Source organism: Monodon monoceros, unplaced genomic scaffold (assembly GCF_005190385.1).
Source record: "Monodon monoceros isolate NGI ecotype Baffin Bay Population unplaced genomic scaffold, NGI_Narwhal_1 Super_Scaffold_1, whole genome shotgun sequence".
In the NCBI taxonomy this organism is placed as follows: domain Eukaryota; kingdom Metazoa; phylum Chordata; class Mammalia; order Artiodactyla; family Monodontidae; genus Monodon; species Monodon monoceros.
Genome location: NW_021703765.1, coordinates 70867135 through 70886822, shown reverse-complemented (window position 1 = coordinate 70886822; position 19688 = coordinate 70867135). Strand labels below are relative to the sequence as shown.

Below are 19688 nucleotides of genomic sequence, written 5' to 3'. Positions count from 1 at the left end.
AAGTACATGAGTTTGCAAGGAAATGCAGTGTGGGTTTTGTAGGTGGAAAACTTCTAAGTCCCAGCTCTGCCACTTGCTGGCACTGCACCTCTTTGAGCTCAGTTCCTACATCTGTAGACTGGGTATGATAACAGCCTCTGACATCATAGGGATGGGGGAATTCCCCAGGACCTGCCTCCTCCTGTCCTTCCATCCCTCCCCCTGGGTGCCGCCTCACCTTTACCCGTGGTGGCCCCGATAATGTCTACAAACACCATGCTGGGCACAGAGGTGGCAAAAATACAATGTCTGGGGACTCCCCTGGTGGTCCAGTGGTTAAGACTCCATGCTTCCACTGCAGGGGCATGGGTTCAATCCCTGGTTAGGGAACTAAGATTCCTCATGCCACACGGCGCAGCCAAAAAAAAAGTGACAAAACAAAACAGTGTCTGTCCCCACAGAGCGCTAACTAGTGGAAGATTGTCATAATCTGGGCCAGGGGGAGAGAGCAGAGGTTTTTTCCAGGCACAGGAAGGAACAGAGGCAGAGGTGAGACACAGCCTGGCAGACAGAGGAGGCTGGAGCTCAGAGCACAAGTCCCAGCTTGGGGGAAGAGGAGTGCAGGACCTGCAGTGGAGTCTGGACTTACAAGGGCAAACCGTGGGGGGAGGGAACGCAGGACCAGGCTTGCGTTTTACATCAGTGTGTGCAGGGGAGCGGGGAGGGAGGCGGGGCTTGACCAGAGGCGGCCCAAGAGTCACAATGCTCTAAATAAAACTAGGCGAAATCAAGGAGACCTGGTAATTGAGTGGCTATGAAGACAGAGGAGTACAGGATGCCTCCCACGTTTGTTTCCTGTGGGAGGACGGAACATCCACCAGATGAGATAGGGCAGGTGGGAGGAGAAGCAGGGCCTCGGGGAAGAAGGCGCACAGGAGAGTCAGGGTGACAAGGGCAGCGATCCAGGACAGGCAGAGCCACGGGGCTACCCAAGCCCAAGGACCTTTCTTTTCCCCTGGCCAAGCCACCTCTGAATCTCTCCGGGGCCCAGGAAGCAGAGGTTTGGGGAACGATACAGTGCTGCCACTCCTGTGTGCTCTGGCCCGGGTGTGGGGAAGCTGTGAACTACATGTAGCCAGCTCTGGAATTCTCAGAGTGCTCACCCCTCCCTCAGCCCACTCCCGCGGTGCCCAAGTCCAGCCCTGAAATCCAGATACAAAGCTGCCTCCATCCCCTGACAGCCCCCCTGCGGAAGAGGGGTAAAGTCAAGCGTGTTATCACAGGAACCAGGTCCTTCCTGTCACACAAGCATACAGGCTCACCACTGGGGCCAGCGGGCCCAGGACACAATCTCAGGCCCCAAACTCTTGTGGAAATGCCCTTCAGAACTGGCCCAGGGCTCCACCCCAGCTGAGCTGGGGAAGAATTTGCACTGACAGAGCTCAAAACCTAACTGGAGGATAACAGAAGCCCCAGAGGCTGGCCCCACCTCAACTGCCATACCAAGGCCACCCAAAAAGGTCATTCCACTGGGGAAACAAAGGCTAGCAACTGTCCGTGGCCTTGTCGCTCAGGCTAAGTTTGATGAGTTTGTAAGATCCTGTTGGGACAACACATGGTGCCACAGCAGAGCCCATGAACTTATTAGCACATACACACAAAAGCCTCCTCCCTCCGGGCCTTTGCACATGCTGTGCCGTCCACTCTCCTGTCTTCTTTTCCAGGCTAAATCCTTTCTTATCCCTTGAGACTCATCACAGTTCAGTTTCCTTTTCTGCAACACGAGTATAAAAAGGATCCGTTCTACCTACCTAAATAAATAGGAACGCGTGGTTTCTATGCTGGGGGAGGGGGGTCTCTTCTGTAAGAGATTTCCAAATCTTATTATGGAAAATAAACATTTTGGAGGGGGTGGGGATTCCAGCTTTTTTATTTTTCTCCTTTTACACAAAACAAAGGAGAAATAATACAGGATTAAGACTGCAAAAGTAGTTAATTGGTAGAACACATATACACAAAAAAAATCCAAAAAAAAAAAAAAATCCAGATAGGAAGAAAAGCCTGCTTACAATGAGGAAACACACATAAATTAAGGTAGTTTGGGGACTTCCCTGGCACTCCAGTGGTTAGGACTCCGCGTTCCCGATGCAGGGGGTACGGGTTCGAGCCCTGGTTGTGGAACTAAGATCCCTCATGCTGCACGGTGTGGCCAAAAAAAAAAAAAAAGTCAAACATATGCTACATGGGTGACACTGTTTATAGCAACATTGAAAGGGAGAAGACAACACTTATTTAGGGACAGATACACCACAATGTACAGGTTTTACAGCATTTTCTGTAAGAGATTCCCAAATCTTATTATGGAAATCCTTATGATTTATATAAAGGATGAAAGTGTGGGGCTTTTCTAAATGTCAAGACTCCAGTTAAAATAAGCACACATCAAAGAGTCAGCTTAGGGTACCATTTCCTCCAGGAAGCCCTCCCTGACCACATTCCTGGCACAGGGCTCCAGGTCCCTTTCCTTTGAGTTCCCAAAACACTGTGCACATCCCCTATGAGAGCACATATCAAACCGGTAGGAACTGTCTGCCTGAGTGCCTCTGTCCCACCAGCTTGTGACAGCTCATTAAGGGCAGGGAGTCTGTCCCCATCCATCTTTACCTCCTTGCATCGAGCAGAGCCCAGCCCCACCAAGCCCATCTGTTGCTGAGACCTGCTCACCACTGCAGTCCATGCCATTCCGGGCTTCTGTGAGCGCTCAATACATGCCAAGCACCATGTGGGCGAGCAACACATAAGCACAGGGCCCCAGCCCTCCCTCCTCTTCTATCCCAGGAAATTTCCCTCTACTGTGATCTAGTTACCTCTCCAACCGGCACCACTCCTGCCCTTTAAAGAAAAAAAAATCAAAGGAACACTGCACAAGACTTTGTGGCCTGAGCAGAGCAGCCCCTGGTGGTACATAAGGTTTCAACTCACTGTGTGGCCTGTCTGGCTTCCTCTGTGGGTGGGGGAGGGCAGGTCAGGGAAGGGGGCTGGCTCACAAGAGTGAGGCAGCTGGCGGGAATCTGGTACCCGGGCAGCCAGGCCCTGGGGCTGGTGGCACTTTCACTTGGACCTGGAGGGGGAGGAGGAGGGCAAGGAGGAACAGGGAGAAATGCAGCCCCAGCATCCTGCAGATTGGATCCTGTCACACCTCTCCCTGTGGGGCAGAGGAGCAGGAGATGGGAACTGGAATGTGTGGATTTTCTGAACCCTGGACCACTGGAATGTGTTAGCAACACCAGCCATGGGGCTCTGTAGTTGAAGCAGCTGGTAGCATCATTGATTATCACCACCAAGCCACAGATGAGACAGCCAAAAAGCACGCACGGATTAGCGATGCAGAGGGAAGCTCCACAGGCAGGGGAAACTCGCCAGGAAAAGAAAGAGGACGGCAAGTTTTTGGATGAGAAGCTGAAAGAGAGAGGAAGGGAAAAAAATAATGTTTTGCAAACATTTTTGTTAATTTCTTTAGACTTAAAAAAAGCCCTTTTTACAAAGGAACAAAGAGTTCCAGAAATAGTAAATTTGCGGGTAAATGTAAAAGCCTAGCAACATAGTGTGGGTTTTATAATATAAGTAGAAGTAAGATTTATGACAACAATAACACAAAAGACGGGAGGGGAGAATGGGAATATCTATACCGTTGTAAGGTTCTTACATTATATGTGAAGTGGTTTATGATTTGAAGGTAGACCGTGTTAAGTTAAACCTGTAAACCATACAGCAACCGTGAAAAAAAAATAAACCAATGAAGTATAGCCAAATAAGCCAACAGTGGAGATAAAATGGAATCTTAAAAGATACACCATGAATCCAAAAGAAGGCAGGAAAAGAAGAAAGAATAAAGAACAAATGGTAGAAACAGAAAACAAGTGGCAAGATGGTAAACTTACACCCAATTGTGTTGATAATTACTTTAAATCTTAGAAGGTCTATACACTCCAATTAAAAGGTAGAGATTGTCAGACTGGATAAAAATGCAAGATTCAAAATAAGCTGTCTATGAAAAACACATTAAATATAAAGACACAGATAAACAGTTCCTACCAGTTTGATAGGTATAAAACGATGGAGAAAAATATACCACACTCACACTAATATCAAGAAAGCTGGAGTGGTTCTGTGAAAATCAGACGATGTGGACTTCCAGACAGGAATATTATTAGAGATAAAGAAAGACACTTCATAATGATAAGAAGTCGATTTGTCATGAACATGTAATAGTCCTAAAGACATACACATCCAATAACTGAGCTTCAAACCAGATAAAGCTAAAATCGACAGAAATGAAAGGAAAGAAAGACAAATCCACAATCGTAGCTGGAGAGTTCAACTCTCTAATTGACAAAGCTCAGCAACTGAGAAAAAAAAACTTTCAAAAGGAAGCCGAAGGAAGATATAATCAAATAACCCGAAAGTTGTAGAGCAGCAGGACAGAGAACCCACAGAGGGCTGAAGCAGAAGTGGCTGGGGGACACCAAGTAGCAGGAAAGGCTCCTCTCTTTTTTCGGGGCCCACAGACCTCGCCCAGAGGGGAGAGAGACATACCAACTGACACTATACTTCCCAGTGGTTTTCACTCCCTGACAAATCTGGGTGGGAGGGCAGTGTTCACACCTGCCATGCATCTGTTTGATTTGTTTCCTGAATCACTACAGTCCCAAGCACACTGTGATACACACACACACGAAATACACACATGCACACATACCAGCCTGTCTCCCTCACCTCCTCCCTCCCCAGTGGCGTCTCTGAGTGGGAATCAGAACAGTCTACAGGAATCAAAGGGGGCTGTATGGGACAGTGGCTTACAGCAGTCTCTGGATTCCAATCCCAGCTCAGCCACTTACCAGCAATTCACTTCAGGCAAGTCACTTACCCTCTCTTCATGCTTTAGCATCTGCATCTATAAGAATACCTACTTCAGAGGGTTGTTGTGAGGAAAAAAAATATATGGTAACGCAAGTCAGGCACTTAGATCTGTGCCCGGCACAGGGTAAATGTTATATTAATGCTGGCAACTGGTATCCCAATTATGTAAATACATATGCATTGAAGAGATTATACAGAAATGCATAAAAACAGTTACTGTGGTTATCTCTGGACGATTATCTCCCTGAGTTTTCATTATTTCCTTCTTTGTGCATCTCTGTACTTTTTAAGTTCTTCTGCAATGAATGTGTATAACACTGATAATCAGTATTAAAGAAAAGTTAAATATTAAAAGGAACATGAATATAATTAGTCCTTTTCATAGACATTTACAACAATATAGTAAAATAAACTTTAAAAACAATGAGGAAAACTACTATACATAAAATAGATAAGCACAAGGATTTACTGTGTAGCACAGGGAATTATACCCAAAACCTTATAATAACCTATACTGGAATATAATCTGCAAAAGAAACCCCAAAGAACAAAAAACTGAATCACTATGCTGTACACCTGAAACTAACACAACATTGTAAATAAACTTGAATTAAAAAAAGAGAGGAAAGGACTTCCCTGGTGTTCCAGTGGTTAAGACCCCATGCTCCCAATGCAGGGGGCCCGGGTTCGATCCCTGGTCAGGGAACTAGATCCCACATACCACATCTAAGAGCCCACATGCCACAACTAAAGATCTCGAATGCCGCAACTAAAGAACCAAGTGCTGCAACTAAAGAACTGGTGTGCGGCAACTAAGGAACCGGCATGCCGCAACTAAAGAACCCACATGCCCCTGTGAAGATCCCACATGCTACACAGAAGATCCCGCACGTGGCAACAAAGATCCCACATGCCGCAACTAAGACCCGGCGCAGCCAAATAAATAAATTAATTAATTAATTAAAAAAAAAAAAAAACGAGAGAAAAATAAACAATGAAGGGATATAAACATAAAAGATTTGAAAACAGGTATTCAGATAAATACTTGAACGAGAATGTTCATAGCAGCACTATTCACAATAGCCAAATTCTGGAAATAACCCAAATGTCCATCAACAAATGAATGGGTAAACAAACTGTGGTCTATCTATACAATGGAATATTATTCAGCCATAAAAAGGGATGAAGTACCGATACATGCTATGACATGAATGAATCTCAAAAACATTATGCTAAGTGAAATAAGCCAATCACAAAAGGCCAGGTATGGGGCTTCCCTGGTGGCGCAGTGGTTGAGAGTCCGCCTGCCGGGGACACGGGTTCGTGCCCTGGTCCGGGAAGATCCCACATGCCATGGAGCGGCTAGGCCCGTGAGCCATGGCCGCTGAGCCTGCGCATCCGGAGCCTGTGCTCCGCGACGGGAGAGGCCACAACAGTGAGAGGCCCGCGTACCACAAAAAAAAAAAACAAAAAACAAAAAACAAAAACTCTACACAAAAGGCCAGGTATTGTATCATTCCACTTATATGAAATGTCCAAAATAGGCAAATCCATCGAGATAGAAAGCAGACTAGTAGCTGCCAGGGATTATGGGGAGGGAGTAAAGGGAAGTGACTGCTTAACGGATACAGGGACTCCTTTGGTGGTGATGAAAATGTTCCGAACTAGACAGAGGTGATGGTTGCACAAATTGTGAATGTCCTAAATGCCACTGAATTGTATACTTTAGAGTGGCTAATTTTATGTTATGTGAATTTCATCTTAGTTTAAAAAAAGTGAAGGCTATGTATATCACATGCATGTTTATGTATTTACAAATGTGTAGAAGATGGGTGGGTAAGATACACAGCAAACTGTTAACTACAGTTACCCCTGGTGGGGGAAAGAAGGAAGGACTTTCACTCTGTATCTTTTTCTTTTTTGTTTTTACAATAGGTATGTATCTTCTTTGACATAAAAACTTTTACAAAGTAAGTAACGATACTGGATACAAAATGGCATGAGATGGGCTTCCCTGGTGGCGCAGTGGTTGAGAGTCTGCCTGCCGATGCAGGGGACATGGGTTCGTGCCCAGGTCCGGGAAGATCCCACATGCCGCGGAGCGGCTGGGCCCATGAGCCATGGCCGCTGAGCCTGCGCATCCGGAGGCTGTGCTCCACAACGGGAGAGGCCACAACAGTGAGAGGCCCACGTACCGCAAAAAACAAAAACAAAAACAAAAAAATGGCATGAGAAAGGTCTCTAGAAGAAAACAAGGCTTGAGGATACACTGTGGCGAGTGTGTGGTTCTAGAAATGAAGAAAACTAGGAAGCCGGATATTCCCAAGAAGGGCTAGAAAGAGGGAAAAAAGCACAGGCTTGTTCTGCTATGAAGTGTCCCAGGCAAGTACTTTCTCCTCAGAGGGTCTCAGTTTGTCCCTCTGTAAAACAGGTGGGTTGAACCTCATAAGTGATTTTCAAATGGTTTTACATTTTTATTTTCAAATTTTTGAAAAACCACAAAACCCCTTTTGCAATTGCAGTCTTCAGTGGAAGCCCAATATATAAATAGATATGAAGTGAGCAGCTCTGACTGAAGAGATGATCAGCAGAGACCCCAACCACAGGAGTGGGTGACATCCTAAGGCCCCTTCCACTCTAAGAAAGACTGAAGTCCAGAACCACAGAGAAGGGAGGGCTGACTGGTCACACGCAACAGAACATTTGGAGGAAAAATCTCACAGGCAGTAGAAGCAGGGAGAAGAGAATGGGCAGAGCCGGGATGAAGCCCAAGCCAGTGACGAGGAAAGGAGCTACTACCGGCAATGCCATCAACAGCCAGCAACCAGCAAGCCCAGGGTCCCCCGGGGCAGATGAGCTGTGACACCCCTGGCCCCATGCCTCTGTCCAAGATCAGGCAGATAGATAATAGCTGTCTCCAGGTCAGAATTCCTGCTGCACTAAGGGTGAAAACAGGATGTTTTGGAACAGATAATCACAAGTGACCACAGGAAGCATGACAACCACCTCCAGGTGACACTCCTCTTCTTCCCCAGCTTGTTTCTGGCGTGGCTGCCTCAGCAGACCAGGCAAAAAGACTTCCAGTGCGGCTCTCCAAAGACAGAGAAGAGGCGGGAATTCTTGGAAATTTTAGGACAGGGCAGAAGAGACCATCTGAGGGGTTCAGACAGGGAGGAAACAAGGCCACCGAGCTATCTCAACAGCTCCCTCACCCCAAAGATGCAGCTAGGCTGACGCTCCTAAGGACGGTGAGGAAACCACACATCCACTTGTGAGGACATAGGACTTTCCAAGATGGGCAGCATGTAACCAAGCGAGCCCAGGAGGGAACCAGGTCAGGTCTCCGACGAGGCACGAGTATAGTGTGCCAGGCGCCGTGGCCTCTCCTTCATCCCCGCCCCAGAGGAGCCAGCCCCCTGCGGCTGTCCTGCAGCTCACCAGTGATGAGAACCCACCCCAGTCGGTCAGCAGAGTCCGGAGGGAGTCCACGGGGCAAACGGTAAATCAGGAGGAAACCAAGGGCAGGCTGTGGGACACTCCCATTTCCACCCAAGGAAGAGGAATATTCCTGGAAACAGAGAGCAAGGAAAAGCCTGGCCATGACTCTCTGAACCACTTCAAACCTGAATGGGGTCTGGGACTGACCCAACAGATCGGTTGCCCCTAAATGGGTACACAGGCAGACAGGGGGCAGCCTAGGTACTGGGTCCACTCAGCTGACAAAAGCCACAGTTCACGGCCCAGAAAACCAAACTCTCCCTTGTTCTACTGCTACTAGGAACCTCACTGGCCTAGACCCATCCTGGGAGGTTTTGTAGATGTCAGACCATCCTTTACAGCTTGCCTTGGCCAGAGGGAGGCCTGCGAGTTCTAGGAGAAGCCCTGCACTGATCCCAGAGCAGCTCTCTGGTCGCTCTCAAATCTTAGTCTTAGATGAGCGATCAGTATAAACCAAGCCACCAAACAACGTCCTCCTCCACCGCTTCCTCCTCAAAGCCACGGAAGAGGCTCAGGGGAAGCGAGATGTCACATAATCAAAACCCAACTTAACACCACCAGCACCAGAACATGACTATTTCACCTGCAGAGCAGAGCCCCAAACACTCGTCCTCACCCCACAGGGCCACGAAGGGTCCCAAAAATCACATTCTCCAGGGAGCTAACAGAGCTCAGAATCCTCCCCCAGGCCCAGCTAAATGGCCATCCAGGTACGTGTGCTCTAAATGCCCGCCACCAAGGCCACATCAGACACAGGCAGCAGAGCTGTCAGGTGGAAAGGTGACAGAGAAAGCCAACCCCCCCCCCAGAGCAATGTCTAGATTATTCCAGGGAATAATGATAATCATTACCGTTTATTGAGTACTTTATAGCATTTCAGGAAATGCGCCTGTTTCACAGATGAGGGGACTGAGGCTCAGGGTATAAGGTGACCTGTCAAGGTCACACAGTTGGCAAGTGGCAGCACGGATACAGACCCAGGAGAGGAGGGGCTGATAGGCAAGCCTGTGTTCTTTCTGTGGCACTACGCTGCCTCCCCACCTGCCTGGAACCCAGAGGGTTTCTGGCTCAGATTCTCCAATGGAGGAAGTGGTTTGCTGGAGGTTCAGCATCATGGTGGGTGTCTGCAGTTCATACTCATTTAATCGTCAGCCACCTTCAAATATTTATTAAGCAACTGCAGAGAGAACCAAGCCATACTCAGAGGTTAGAGACACTTGAACAGCAGGTAAGATCCCTGTCTTCAATGGGCTTACAGGGCAGAGGGGGAGACAAAAGGAAAAAAGCCCAGTGTACACAGATCTGTGAAGTTACAGTGAAGCGGGAGGGTCAAGAGGTTGGCTAGTTTTAACCGGAAAAAAAACCTTCTCCAGAAGGTGACTGCAGCTGAGACCTTAAGGGCTGAGAGTGAAAGGAGACGGACAGGTCAGGAGGCTATTTTCTGCAACGTGGACAAGGGTCCAGACTTCGGGCAGAGCTAAGTGCTTGGAGTGGTCAGAAGTCAAATCTAACTCAGAGAATGCAGTTCAAGAAGCCCCCTAGACTTGGCAACTGTGTGTTTGCCGTAAATGCAGGGCAGAAAGAAAGCATTTTTAGAACCTTCCAAAGTAGGCCCGCTGCAGGCAACAGAGAGGGCCAATGCAAGGGCGGGAGCTGTCGAATTCAACAAACCGGTGCCATGAAGGATGGGCGTCCAGTGTAGCCGACTCTGATTTTTCGAAAGAAATAACATACGGATTTTTGGGTGCAATCTCCTGATACTTTAAATACTGGCAACTAATTCGGAATTTTTGTTTTGTTTTTTTTGTTTTTTGGGTTTTTTTTGTGGTACGTGGGCCTCTCACTGCTGTGGCCTCTCCTGTTGCAGAGCACAGGCTCCGGACGCGCAGGCTCAGCGGCCATGGCTCACGGGCCCAGCCGCTCCACGGCATGTGGGATCTCCCCGGACCAGGACACGAACCCGTGTCCCCTGCATTGGCAGGCGGACTCTCAACCACTGCACCACCAGGGAAGCCCCGGAATATTTTTAAATACCACGCAGGCCAAGTAACACGGGTCTGCAGGCCAAATCCAACCTGCGAATTCCCATCTCTGCGTTAAGGTTTCCAACATGAAGAACGAAAAAGAGAAGGGGGTTGGGCACTCAAAGACCTAAGATCAAGTTTTTACTACATTATCTGTGGTGATACTGGGTGTGACCCTTACCTCTATGTGCCCTGAGCTGCAGTTTAGCTTCCTCATCTGTAAAATGGAGGAAGCTACCACATACTCCAAAGGGCTGTTGTCAGAATCATCAACAATGACGAAGCACGTGAACATGTTTCCTAAACCTTAAAATGTTGCAGAAATGGGGCTTCCCTGGTGGCGCAGTGGTTACGAATCCCCCTGGCCAATGCAGGGACACAGGTTCGAGCCGCGGTCCAGGAAGATCCCACATGCTGTGGAGCAACTAAGCCCTTGAGCCACAACTACTGAGCCTGTGCTCTAGAGCCTGCGAGCCACAACTACTGAGCCTGTGTGCCACAACTACTGAAGCCCGTGAGCCTAGAGCCCATGCTCCGCATAGAGAAAAGCCACCACAATGAGAAGTCTGCACACCGCAATGAAGAGTAGCCCCTGTTCACCGCAACTAGAGAAAGCCCGGCACAGCAATGAAGACCCAATGTAGCCAAAAATAAATAAATAAAATAAATAAATTTTAAACTGTTGCAGAAATGGTTTAACACAGGCCAAGAGAAGGGAAGGGGCAATAACAGAGAGAGCAGACAACAAATGAGGCTGTGAAGAGAGAGTGAGAAGGAAATGAGCTGGGTCTTTGCTGGCGTGCAGACCGGAAGAATCTGGACAATAGAATCCACGTCAGGGGTGGAAATATAAATTTAGGAGTTGCCAACACACCAGTGATAAAAGAGGTCACGCAAGTAGATAAATTTACCTGGGTACCTAGGAGAGAAACAGGGAGCCCAGAAAAAACCTTTGGGAAAATGCAATGTTGCGCCCCACAAAGGGATCAGAGAAGGAGGAGGGGAAGGAAGCAGGGGGTTCTGCGGAGAAGTAGGTTTTAAGGAAGGGAGGGGAAATATGGCTGCTACAGAGTGAGATGCATTCTTAGCAAAAAAGAAAACGTGGAAGAACGGCCCAGGCTGCATTCAAAACAGAAAAAGGAGCAGGCTAAAGAAGTTAGCAGGGGCAGACGGGGTGGAAAGGAAACCAGAAGGAAAGGGGATCCAGGTGTATCTGCGGATGGGTCACATTAGACCACGGATGTCGACACTGATGGGAGATGCTGGGGGGGGTGGGGGGGCGCGCGGCGAGTTACAGGAGGTGTTGAGGTGGAAAAAAGGGGACACAGCAAATAGCAGACCATCCTGGAGGGTCTGTCTGCTGTGTGCTGAGCGCTCCCACGTCCACATCACGAGGCCTCCTGACAACGAGGGAGGCAGCAGCTCCAGGCTCAGTTCACAGCCCACTTGCAGCAGGGTCTTTCTGTTGTTGCAAGAGGCCTGAGTGTCCGTGGCTCATTCAAAAAGGCTCCCAGACTGGCGTCCAGGAGAGTCGAGCCGTCTGAGGATCCTTGCGCTGAACCGAGAGGAGATCCCCGGAGGCCTCTGCCTACCTTACTCATGCTAGCTCACCCTGGGTTCCACTCTTTCAAACGGCTGCAAGTGTGTGACTCGTTCTCTCCAACAAGAAAACAGAACAGAACATGGCTGTTTCTGCCAAGAGAGTTCTGAATAAGCTGCATTCCATTTCATTAAAACAATTACCTGAGTCCCAGCCAAGAATTACATAAAGCTTCCTCCCAGCACCGCCCCTCCCCACCCCCACCCCCATAAAGCACACATCATCCTGCTCCTCAAACAGGCAGTCAGGCTGGACACGGCTCTGAGACCTCCCTAGGACGACCCCATGATCATGACCCAGCATCCAGCCTCTGTATCCTTGCTTGCTGACAGACAGAAGTGAAGCTCACAGAAGACCCTCGGACGAAGCACTCCCCTTACGAGGGCCGACTGGCTGCCCAAAATGCTTCTAGTAGGCACCAGGGCCCTCAAAGCCAAGGGGGCCACTGGTGCCGGAACCCAGCTATTTCTCCCAAACAGATGGGAGGCCTGGTGGACAGGATTTGAGTCTGCACAAACCAAGACAAGAGAGACCTGGGAGTGGGGATTCCAGGAGAGGGAGCCTCAAGTCTGGAGAACTGGACAGCCAGCGGAGCTGCAAGCAAGAGCCTGGGGCCACTCCGGCCTCCGCTGCCCACAGGCTAATGGTGTTCCTTTGGCCACAGATAGGAGGTTCGTGATGTGAAGCCAATGGCATTTCGTCCCCTCCCCCAGTCTCCAGCTGCCCAGAGGCTGCTCTCTGCCTTTTGTAAAGCATTGCTCTGCATCCCACCCAGGCAACCCCTTCCAAACTCCAACCAGAGCCCAGCATCTCCCTTGCCCTGACACTGGTCCGGTTAACATCACCATACCCAAAATAACCCCAGAGGCTCCCTCCACACCAGGGAAGCTCACTGTCTCTGCCTGGCCCTGTCCTTTTTTCTGCATGGGTCACCACATGCCCCCATCCCCAGCTGAGAGTCACCAGTCACCACCATCCCAGAACCACTTGGCTCCTGTCTCTGCCCACCCAGGGAGGCCGAGAGTCACTCAGGTCAACCACAGGTAGTCACTTATGAGCACCCCTGACCGAAAAACTCCAAGCCCACTATGGAAAAGCAAGGTTTTCTTACTTTTTTCCCAGCTTTTTACCATGAAAATGTCTAAACATACAGAGAAGTTGAAAGGCCATTGCAATGAGCACCCATATACCCTCTACCTAGATTCAGTCACAGTTAATGTTTTTGCCACTTTTTTGTACACACTTGTACAAATTCTCTCTCCTTCTCTCTCTCGACATATATACACAGTATATACACATATACCCCTTTCTTTTTTTTTTTACTACATCATTTAAAACTAAGTTGCAGACATCATGATATTTCACTCCCAAATACTTTCACATGCACCTAAGTAACAATGTTCTCCCATAAAACCACAATACCACAATCACACAAGAAATAAGCATTAAAAGGCCATCTTTAAGGGAAAATTTAGCCACTGGGGCTCTGCTGGGCCTGGCCAACCACATATTCTGCCTGTCACTGGCCTAGCATCCAAGGCCTCCCTAGAGAGGCCAGCCCTGGGCCCCACTGGTTAGGCAATCAATCCATTAGTTGGAAGACTTATCTGGATGTGAATGGACGCTTGAGGCCGGATGTGTGACTCCAACTGAAAAGGCAACGTGGACCTGGGAGGCCATGGTGGCTCCAGGCCTATCCCAGGTCAGGAGACCATCTCTGGACAGCCCGCCCCCCCTTTTTTTTTTGGCCGCACTGCCCAGCATGTGGGATCTTGATTCCGTGACCAGCAATCGAACCCAGGCCCCCTGCAGTGGAAGCGCAGAGTCCCAACCAATGGACCGCCAGGGAACTCCCCTGGATACCCCTATGAATCTGCTGGTTTGTCAAGATTTCTGGGAAAATTCAACTTCCTAATGCTTTCTCTCCCTCTCTCCCTCCCACAGGACATCCTCAATTCTCCACCTCAAAAGTTTCCTAGGACTTCCTCTTCTGGAAATGGGCTGGCTCCCAATGGCAGCCATGTGCAAACACCTGAACAAAGAAAGGAGAGTGTATGGGGTGGGGGGCACAGAGGGCTCTGATTCCAACCACAAGGAGTGAAAAGGGAGCTCAGAACCCGCCCCAGGTGCTCCGCAGCAGCTGTGCTGTAAGCTCTCAACCCTGTCTTGAGGCTAACAGGTGACTGAAGAGGTAACAGGTAAGAGAGGAATGAGGTCCTCCACTGAGCAGGAGACACTGCCACAAGTGCCCAGCATCCCATCCTCAGCATGGCATCCCCAAGAAAGAACAAATGAGAGGGAAGAAGTCACAGAGAACAGGAAAAAGACAGATGTGAGACACTGAACAGACAATGTGTGTGTGGGAAGGGGCAGAGAAGATTTTTAGCATCCTAGAAATGGAAAGCAATCAAACCAACAGGCAACCCAAGGGCTTCCCAGGTGGTACAGTGGTTAAGAATCCACCTGCCAATGCAGGGGACACGGGTTCGAGCCCTGGTCTGGGAAGATCCCACATGCCGTGGAGCAACTAAGCCCGTGCGCCACAACTACTGAGTCTGCGCTCTAGAGCCCGTAAGCCACAACTACTGAGCCCATGTGCCACAACTACTGAAGCCCGCGCGCCTGGAGCCCATGCTCCGCGACAAGAGAAGCCACCACAATGAGAGGCCCTCGCACCGCAACAAAGAGTGGCTCCCACTTGCCGCAACTAGAGAAAGCCTGCGTGCAGCAACGAAGGCCCAACGCAGCCATAAATAAATAAATAAATAAACAAAATAAATTTATTAAAAAAAAAAAGAATCTGCCTGCCAGTGCAGGGGACACGGGTTCAAGCCCTGGTCTGGGAAGATCCCACATGCCGCAGAGCAACTAGGCCCGTGCGCCACAACTACTGAGCCTGCGCTCTGGAGCCCGCGAGCCATAACTACTGAGCCCATGCGCTGCAATTACTGAAGCCCATGCACCTACAGCCCGTGCTCCGCGACGAGAGGCCACTGCAATGAGAAGCCTGCGCACCACAACGAAAAGTAGCCCCCGCTCACCATAACTAGAGAAAGCCCGCGTGCACCAACGAAGACCCAATGCAGCCAAAAATAAAAATAAAGTTTTTAAAAAAACAGGCAACTGAGATCGATCCAGTATCATGAACAGACATGTAAAAACGGTTACAAGCCCAATCTGCATTTAAATCCCAGCTCTGCCACTCACTAGTTATAGAACTTGGGCAAGTGGGCACACCCTTTCTGTGCCTCCATTTTACCATCTGTAAAATGGGTAGTAGTAATAATAACGGAACCTGCACCTCATAGGGCCAACATGATTCAATGAAACAATGTATGTAAGGTACCCAGCACAGGGCCTGCACGTAGTAAGTGCTCAATAAACATTACAGTAAGAGTTCTGCAAACACTGTAAAAAAGAAAAAGTGTTCTACAGATGGCTGTTATTATTAATGAAGGCACTGAGACCAGGACAACCCAGCGGAGGGCTGGAACGAGAGTGAAGCTGGGAGGAAGTTTTTTCAACATCTCTGGCCTTGGAACAAGGTAAAGGCCTAAGAGAAGCTTTGGAGAGTTGGCACACTCAGGAATAATGAATAAATGGGGGAGGAGGGCTGGTCAGCACATCCACAGTTAATCTGGCCTTCCACTGGCCAATGCACAGCCACCCCTGGGCAAACTGGAAGAAAAGAATACTGAGATGTTCCCTCGGGGGACTCCAAACCCACAATGGCAGGGCTCTGGCCCCCAGCGGCCTGAACATTTCCACACTAAGCTATGGCTGCCCAGCAGAAAGGGCACCTGCTTAAGAATCCAGCACTCCAGGGTCTGAATTCCAGCTCTGCACCTCACTAGCACACAGCCCCGGAGAAGATCTGGCCCTGACGCAGAGCCCCACTAGGAACTCACCATCACCCCACGGGCCGCGCCTGTCACAGGCCCAGCAGCTGGGTGCCCTGACCCTAGCCTAACACACAGAGGCACCACAGATGGGTGAGCCCAAAGTCCAGACTTTCCATGGAACAGAGGCCCCGTAGCCCAGAATGCCCCAGGCAACTCCCCTGCTCCCCAGTACTCCCCCCAAGGACAATGAGGCACTGTGTTCCAGAGGGTCAAGACTGCTGAGAAGCTGCACGAAGACAGGTCCAGATTCCAGCAGCAACTGGGCATTGCCAACAGCTGGCTATTCCCCCTGCAAGGGATGGGAAAGGCAAAGCTATCAAGGCCTGAACCAGACCACCCTTTGCCACCATGACCATATGGGACAGCCCCCAGGGCAGAAATGTAAAAGGTACCTAGCAATTACTCAGGAGGCCCCATGGCTCATCCCCCTGGTTAATTACCGAGCATTTACTACCTTATTATGATGGAGATGACCAAATCTGGAATTGGATCAATCTGGGTTACAATCCCAGCGCCCCCCACTGAATTTCCCTGACTCAGATTTCTGCATCTGTAAAGCGGAGATTAAACACCTCCCTCTCGGAATGGCTGGGAAGATACCAAGGAATGCTGAGTAGGATGCCGGGCTCCCATCAAGCGCACGTGATCATTATTAGCCCCCAGCTGTGGTCACTGTCCCTACCCCCACCCCAAAGTGCACTAGACACGTGAAGGAGGGGAGAGAGAGGAGTCAGGTCCGAAAACATAATCAGAGTGCATCTCAGTGTTATGAGAACTCTGTCCAGGAAACTCCAGCCAGAACTCGAACAGGGAGAACTCCCAGCCAAACCAGCATCTAAACAGTAATGAGAAAAGCCACCAGCAGCCACCCCGCAGCACAAAGCAGAGAGAACACACACGGAAGGGCAGGACATGCTGTGTTTATGTTTTTCTGCCCAGAGAGCTATAAATTTGTAACTTATTAAACAACACACGGTGAGTTCATCACTAACAGCTCCAGGAAGGGGAGAGTTCCCCAATTTTTTTTAAGACCAAAAAAAGTCACAGCAGAGACTCTGACCCCTCTAGACTTGCTACATGTCAAACGCCCCTGTTTCAGGGACCAAGAGGCTCACAGCTAAGAGCACTCTCAGGAGAAAAATAAAAACAAGAGGCCTGGCCTATGTGTCCAGCCTAACTAGGAAAACAGCTGACGGGCAGGGTGCTGAGCAGCCATCCAGACAGCTGATGGGGCCTGAGCCTGAGCGCAGAGGCAAATTCCTCTCTCCTCCTGCACAGCCCATTCCTCCCACCCCAGGCTCCGCTCAGCCAGGCGTGGCTGGCCCCCTGGGAGCTTAGGCCAAGGAAGCTGGGCAGCCCAGATTCAGACAACTGAGGAGCCTATGGTGGAAAGCAGCAGAAGTTACAAGTGGCAGCCATACCCCACTGCGACCCCTCCTCAGGCAGAAAGGCCTCGGGGTACACAGAGCTGCAGACCTAGGAGCTAGGGATTAGGCTTATAGCCATGATTTTGTCATTCTGTGGCTGTGCAGCCCTTGGCAAGTGAATCAACCTTTCTCGGCCTCAGTTTTCTCAATTTGTAAAAGACAGGTAGTAATGATAGCAGTGGCCCTAAGGGGCTCTCAAAAAGGGCTGCTGTGAGGACAAGATGAGTTGAGGTACGGGGAAGTACTCCTCAAACAGCAAATTTAAATTCCTACAATCCACTCTGCCAGGGCACTCTCTTTCCTTTCAGAGACGAACTCAGTTTCCTGGCCCTAAATGGAAGACTGTCAGAGGACAGGAATTCCGGGCTTCAACTGCGAACTCTAAAAAGCCTTTCTCAGTCCTTCAAACAGCAAGGGGACTGTCTAGAAGCAACAGAACCCCCATCAGCGTTTCAGAAACAGTAACTCTGCTCGCAAATTCCCACTGGGAAAGCATTGAGACTTTCAGATTCTGATTGAAAAAATATCCCCCCAGACTCCTTTCAGCTCAGTTATTTTTATGTGAAAAAAAAAAAAATACCTGCCTGAAAGCTATGCCAACCTTGAGTGTGTTGGAAAAATGGGTGCCAAGCCAGACCCAAAGGCCGAACTATGCTTGGCAACCATCTCACTCTGCAAAACAGGCAGGACCGGACACCATACCCAGCTCCAGGATCTCGGGGCCAGCGGGGTGGGGAGGCACCCTGATCCCAAAAGGAAGCCTCCGGGAAGCAGTCAAGTCCCAATCCTCCTCCCTGTCCCCTTGGAAATTCAGTGCCTACAAATAGCCGGTCTTAATTTAGTGCCCTGTGTGCTCAGGGGAGGCCCATCAGTCCTGTCTGATGAATCCACCCCTCAGAGCCTGAGCCAGAGAAAGAAAGCATCAGCGGTCACACAAGCCACCCACAGTCCATAGAGGGAAGACAAGGCTCCTACAGAGAAGAAACTTTTCCCCCCTCCTCAACTCCCCGGCTCAGAGGCCCTCCAGCTACAGGCGTGAAGGAGAGGGAGGGAGAGTGAATCCTCCCACTCCGGAGTTCACACCACTCAAGGCATTCCTAGAACCCTGGCACCAAGCTCCCTGGGTTTAGTGTCTGGTTCCAGGAGATACTTTCCCCTTCCCTAACACCAGATCAAGACTGGACTGAGAAGAGTAATTTGGGAGCTCCACTAACAACAAAAACAGTAAAACTCTGTTCTGGGCATCTTAACTTCCTTACCTGCGTGGCTTCCCGCAAGTTATGCTGCGGTGGGGGTGGAGGGAACGTTACCAGCCTGGACAAGTTCAAAGATGGCCATACCTTGGGGCCCACTTCCCACCTCATTCCTCTGGCATTTCACCAGAGTCTGTCTCCCCAGCTTACTCTTCTAGGACGAGGCTGATCTGTGATATAAAAGGGGAGGGGCTGGTCCACAGAGTGGCCAGGGCAGTCAGTGAAATGGACTGGGGGGATCAGTGGGACAGGAGGGAAACTTGTCTTTGTGGCAGCTCAGAAGCTCATCAGAGGCTGTGTCGTCAGAGGCTTATCTCTAACTTGTGAATCTGACCTGTAAAATGAAAGGCGTCAGCTCGGTGGGGCTACCCCTGAAGTGGGGATGTCAGCCTGTGAAGGGGTGGTCCTCGAGGGGGTGGGAGCGGATCCTGGAATTGAGGGCCCAGCCTGTGAGATTAGGCAGCTGATCCCCAAGTTGGGTGTTCTATCTATGCGACCAGGGTGGCGGAAAGGTCTGTGAAGTGAGGGTCCCACAGCTGCGGAGGTGGTCAGGTCCGGGCAGTGGGGGCCCGTCCCTGAGGCGGACGGGGCGGGTCCTTGACGTGGGTCCCTGAAGAGGGTCCCTGAAGCTGCTCTGGGAGATGGGGGTGGCACCCCGAGGTCGAGGGTCCGGAGGTAGGGCTGTCCTCGAAGCGAGGGGGTGGCAACTGTGAGGACGGTGCGGGGCTGGCCTTGGCCTGGGACTCAGGCCCAGCGCGGGATCCCGGCCCCGCAGAGCCCCGGCCGGCCGAAACCAGAGCCGGGACCCGGGCCGCCGCGGGTGGGATTCCGCCTGCCGCTCGCTCGCGCCCGCACCGGCCCGGGGCCGCGCACCCCTCGCTGCCTACTCCCTCGGCCTCCCGCTCACTCACCGAGGTCGTCCATGGCGGGGCCGCGGGCGTCGGAGGCCGGCTCGGCGTCGCGCTCGCTGCCCGTCCCGGGGCTGCTCGTCACCGCCGCGCAACTTTTCCGCCGCGAGCCTCGGCCCGGAACGGAACGCGCCGCCGCCGCGCGCGCCCGCGCCCGCCGCGCGTCCCGCCCCCAGC

The 19688-nt window shown here is 50.6% G+C and overlaps 1 protein-coding gene across 3 annotated transcripts in view; it reads right to left on the bottom strand.

Annotated features, from left to right (window-relative positions):
* Nucleotides 1-19629, bottom strand: part of PXN (paxillin) — a 45815-nt gene extending 26186 nt beyond the window's left edge. For 2 of the 3 annotated variants that reach the window (XM_029222228.1, XM_029222237.1), the window contains exon 1: nucleotides 19515-19628. In XM_029222228.1, the coding sequence (XP_029078061.1) occupies nucleotides 19515-19527 (13 nt within the window). In that variant the 5' untranslated portion in view covers nucleotides 19528-19628. Of the gene's footprint in view, nucleotides 1-19514 lie in introns of all 3 variants that reach the window. The other variant, XM_029222245.1, reaches the window with a different exon arrangement.
* Between the last annotated feature and the right edge of the window lie 59 nt (nucleotides 19630-19688).